The following is a 5,498-nucleotide window of genomic DNA, read 5'->3' as shown; positions in this document are numbered from 1 at the left end:
TTCCCTCTTGTCCAGCTCCCTCCTTTCAAGCACCTACTTCCTGCTGCCACCTGCTATCAGAGATTCTCCTGCCTCTTCCTGAATACCACATGCAGCAAGCAGCCAAAACTCCAGCCTTTCATACCGTCTGCTTGTTTTCATACAGGAATATTAACATAGGAACCAGTTATCAGTCACGTAGGGAACACTGCATGCAACCATGGTATCAGGCCTCAAACAACAGCTGTGACACATGCTTATCCTGAAGACTAACAGGGAAAAAATAAATGTGGAGGAGTGACATGGTTACTGTTGGCTATCTGAAACACCCTGCTAACTTTTGTGAAGGCATTACAGAATTTAAATCAGCATGAGTGAAGAGTGCACAATTCACAATCATGTCCTTATTTTGATGGGAGGCGCAAAAGCCAGCGGGACTGTGTGATGGCATTTCAAGGGTTTATTTTTTCTAGTTGTTAAACAGATATTAAACAGCGCAGCAAAGGCATTGTTAGCCACACATATCAACAGGTCAGGGGTCAGGTCCATGCACTCTTTACTGTTGTCCTTCCTGTCTTTCAAATCATGTCTTAAGTTTTTCTCCAGAAACGTTCTTCTGTTTTTTAATAGAAGGCTGCAATTCTTGCGTAATCACATGGCCAGAACCACATAACCTGAACCATGCACGGCACCAGGGGCCATAGAGACAAAGAGAATGCATTTTACACATCAGTACAGCAGGGAAATGAAAATCCAGAATGAAAATTCCCCACAGATGTTGCTTGTAACCTTGTTAAATGCTCTTGGTGTCGGGCAGTAGGTGTCATCATTTCCCACATGCAGCCTAACAAGTTACCACAATTTCAAAAATACCCTGTCATTTGGACAGAGAACACCCAGTCTTGCAATACTTGTTTTACATATTGTAAGAACCAAGTATGTCGTGAAATCCTCAGGGTTATTTTACATAGGGCATTTAGTATGTCCTTCAGATGTATATAGTTTGAAAATGCCAGATTATTAATGGATTATCATTACTGCCTAGCTAGGCACTGCGCAGCAATACATGGTGGTGGTTCATAGTTTTCCTAAAAAAGAACAGTTCCATCAGATATAGTCCTCAACTCCAGGACAGAGGCCCAGCTGCCAGTCTCCAAAACCTAACTGGTAATCAGTGGTATTAGGAATCCAGCAGCCGGGTCATGAATGTCCACACTGTATATTATAACTTGATCAATAAACATTTTCTGAAAGATATCACAGGTTTTTATTGAAAAGAACATTACAAAGCTAATCCACAGATTTAATAATTTCAGATAGCTGAACATTTACATATTGCTGAAAAACACCCAAAGAGGATAGAGATTACATCATAGAAAAAATGTAAGTAGTATGTATTAATTACTGACATAATGGTAAAAGAGGCTGGAATTACAGCAGAGTACAGGAGAAAGGATGCAGGGGAATGAGTTGTAACAGCACAAGGAAAGGTCAGCACCTGGATTTTGCCCGTCCCAGAACGCAGGTGCCATCTCAAAAACAGAAAAAAACACATGATCTGGATTTCTGGCTTGACAATGAGCCTTTAAGGCACTATCTTAAAGGAAATAGCACTGGCAAGTGAAGTCAAACTCTTTTTGGCAAATAATTATATTAAAATTGCAGATTTAATTAGTTAACCATAATTGGCCAGATGCAGTAAGTGCCTGCAGGACTTAATTAATTGGCCATTTATTACAATAACAGTCTGCTCTATTCCATGGATTCGTTTGACTGCTCTGCTGGTGTACGTCACAGTCACAGCTGCTAACGTCAGCTAACTGAGGTCCAGCAAAGGAAATATATGTTGATGTACAGCCCATTAAAAGTCATTAAGGTTTTGGATGCATGTTTGTGATTCTGTACCAAAACAATAATCACAGAAAGAATCAGCACGGGCAGAGCACAGGAAGGTCAATGCTTGTTTTATATAAATCAATGTGAAATCCACTCTCTGCCGGCATTATGCAACAGGAGAGGGAACCCAAAGGAAAAGCCACCATACAATTTTCAAGAAAATTAAAATCCAGTAATATTTATTGTAACACAAGTTGCTTTTTAAAAAAATCCTGTTTGAATCCATCATGCAAAATGCCCAGCATAAACTACAAGATGTTAAAATGTTGATGTTCTGGCATTTTACTCAGAAGCACGGAAGAAGTTTCTACATGACAGCAGATATTCATCTTCCTTGCTCAAGATTTTGCTACCTGCACAAGTGGGAAACTGGCTCATGTCCACTAAATCTTAATATAAGGATGTCTTAGTCATTGACCAATAAAACCGAAAAGGATGATAGCACTATTTATACCTGAATTGGATACTTTCATCAATGTTTTTTGCCCTGCTACAGAGATGTATAAGCTTACCGGTAATTCGGTTTTCAATTTCCCCTTGCATCTGGAGGGAGTCGACATAAATGGTCCTGTTTCCAATGATTCGTGCACAGGCAATTCCCCTGTATGGTTGACAGAACCCGTCTTCATGGTAATCTTCTCTGCAAAAGATTGGATTTTAGTGTAGGATTTTATAAGCAGATGCCTAACTGTCCTCAATAAATTTTTACAAAATATATTCTTATAAAAGGAGAAAACCCCAGAAGACTGAAAATCTGAAACTGTTACATTCCCCAGGTGCAGCTTTCTCCTTCAATTGTCCCTACACTACCTTGGAAGTATTAATGAGGCACCTTGTAAATAACTCACTAGAGAAAGAAGTAAACCAGAACCCAAGATTAATTTAAAAATCATATGCTAATAGTAATGGGATTTGACAGATGACTCTATTAAAAAGCCTTTAGAATGAGACAGCAACATAGATTTTGTACATGTACCCATGCATTTTTGTCATCTATCTGCAACCAGTACAATCAGGCAAATAGTTGGTTTTCTTCTTCCACCTCTTTCTCCCTTCCTCCTTTTCCTGTAGTGAACAGCACAAGAAATCTTGCCAAGCTTTAATTAAACCAGAATAATTTTGAACTCTGAATTAGGTCAATAGAACAAAAAGTCATCAAGGTTTTAACCTCTTTTCCTCTTCTCTCTCATCAGAGTCAATGCCAAATTCCTCAGCCAACATATATTTTAATACATTTAATCAATTCAATGAGGTTTTGAGTCGACTTACATCAATACAAATATTTTGGCATAAAAGCACTAACCTAACAGCTCAGTGGTTCAAGGTATCATCTGCAAAGCCTCTGTAAATAATACAGATCAGATCTGTAGATCACAATTATCTGAGCACTGAAAAGGGCTTCAAAATGACAGCACTCTCGAGAACTGGTATGCAGTATGCCATGTGTTTCCTCTAGCACAGCACAACCTCTGTACTAGGATTCACTAGCCTGATGGATTCACATCATGTCATTCACTGCATGATGAAGCAAAACAGGCATAAAACATAACCTAGAAACCCATGACTCTAGAACAATCCTAGGAAACACAAAAGCTTAATCAGCTTTTGTAACTAAATAATCAGTTCAAAAGTCTGAAGTACCTCTCCAGTGCCAGCTATATTTGAATTATTACTTCAATACTCTTCTGCACTTCGTATTCTATTACCTTTGGATATCAATACCTGTTTTGGTCACCCATGTTTCCACTTCTCTTACAAATACCTTCACCTTTCCTCAGTGTACCACATGAACAGGACAAAACTGTCAGCTAATACAGGTAAAACCATGTAACTTCAGCTGGGCCAAATCAGCGTGAAAACCTGCTGCCTGACAACCGCTTGCCGTGATGAGCATATCACCCAACACCTAAGCAGTGCAGAGTGTAGCCCATTATTTCTGATCTCTTACTCTCTCTTAGGAACACCTTTTCATTTTTCCTCTGGTGTGTGTCCCCGATAAAGCTCATTTCTTTAGGAAAACGTTACCATTATTTCTTAAAGTATAAACTCTCTGGCAGTGTTGGGTAGGACTGTCCGTACAGTGTAGCCAAAAGTTGGAACCACCGATGAGCACTCAAGCAGCATCTCTTCCTTTCCTCCCAGAAGACAATGACTCAACAGGACTTCATCCATCAGAGAGCTGCTAGGTAAACCATGGTAATATGAAGTGTCTCGTGCAGTTCTTGTCCATATCTGACCTTTATTGTATGTTTGTTAAATATTCATAAAGCAATGTTTTGTCTACAAACTCTGAAATACCTTCTGCTTCCACAAAGACATGTTAAGTTTTTGATTATGGTGAATGAAGTAATGGAGGAGTCTTTCAGGATCAATTAATTCCTGCAGTGATGCTCTTTCACTCTCATAACAAAACCTCTTATTTTGCAACATTTCCATCATGCCTGAAAGGACAAAAATATCAAAGCATTTTGTCTGTGCCTGTCTTATGGTCCTTGAACACCTCAGTAGGAAGTCAGCAACTCCCATAAGGAGTTGAATGAATATGAAACCTCTGTTCGACCTCTTTCTCAAAAGTAAATTCATACCCCTATTCTGCAGAACAAAGTCTGCAATGTACATAACTGAAAATGTTCCTCACACTTCAGCTCTCAGTGCAAGGCTCTCTTGCCAGCACATAACAAAACCCCAAACCCCAGAACTATAAAAAATAGCACTCCAAACAGCATAGGTTTGGTGACAAAAGCAGTATGATCTCTTACTTAGCTCTGTTCATTTATGTCAAGAACTTCTAAATACAGCTTAGATACTATATATGCACACATATGCTCCCCTGTCCCAAGTTGTAGTCAACTGCTGATTAAACTAAACTGGATATGACCATTACCATGGATGCACGCAAAAGTAAACAGTAACCTGATGTCAGATACTCTGACAGAAGCTGGGTTGTTACTCTACACGCATCTTTGTTAGGTCAGAAAACTCAGTTTGACTAGTACTAGTGACCGAGAGAACAAAATTAGTCATCTTAAGAAAATTGTTTACTTCAACAAAGCGGCAGAAGTGTCAGCACTTAGAGTCTCCTTACAGATTACCCTTTCCCTTGGGCACACGTACACTCAGAATGTGGCAAAACCTCTGCACCAAAAAGCAGCCTTGGGGGAATCTGACAAAACAGTGCAGGAGCAATGCCATGCTCAGTTCAAACAGGAATCTTTGGAACTACGTGTGGTTTTGATTTGAGCAACTCAGTTGCTGACCAGAGCAAGAGTTAAAAGCTGCTGTAAACAGGTAAGAAATACTGAATCTTCAATTTCCTGCTGCTTGAGTGTAAAGCCTGCTCTGACCAAGAACCTTGGTAAAATCTGACTCCACAAGTGGAATCCAGAAGAGTTCAACTTGTTCCACTTGCAGAAATCTTACAAGCTAACTGTCACAGGTACTTTTTTATATTTGATCTTTACTGTTTCTTTCTGAATGTGTTGTGTTTTTTTTTTTTTTTACAAATCAGAGTCGGGAACAGCCTAAGCTGACCTTCTTTTTCCACTTTTGCTGGAGGGCAATCTCAAAGACAGTACACAGGGAACATGAATTTTCTCAGCACTCAATTAGAGTGGAGGCGAGTC

General features: G+C 39.5%; 1 protein-coding gene across 1 annotated transcript in view; it reads right to left on the bottom strand.

The window, feature by feature from the left end:
* ROR2 (receptor tyrosine kinase-like orphan receptor 2) overlaps positions 1-2,529 on the bottom strand; it is a gene marked incomplete at its 5' end in the record, with an annotated part of 10,882 nt that extends 8,353 nt beyond the window's left edge. Inside the window, one exon of the mRNA XM_010140798.1 lies at positions 2,388-2,529. Coding sequence (XP_010139100.1) covers positions 2,388-2,529 — 142 coding nt within the window. The remainder of the gene's footprint in view (positions 1-2,387) is intronic.
* Positions 2,530-5,498: the final 2,969 nt, after the last annotated feature.

Source organism: Buceros rhinoceros, unplaced genomic scaffold, assembly GCF_000710305.1.
Source record: "Buceros rhinoceros silvestris isolate BGI_N320 unplaced genomic scaffold, ASM71030v1 scaffold27217, whole genome shotgun sequence".
NCBI classification, from domain to species: domain Eukaryota; kingdom Metazoa; phylum Chordata; class Aves; order Bucerotiformes; family Bucerotidae; genus Buceros; species Buceros rhinoceros.
The sequence above is the reverse complement of the archived record's forward strand: the minus strand, read 5'-3'. Positions and strand labels throughout refer to the sequence as shown.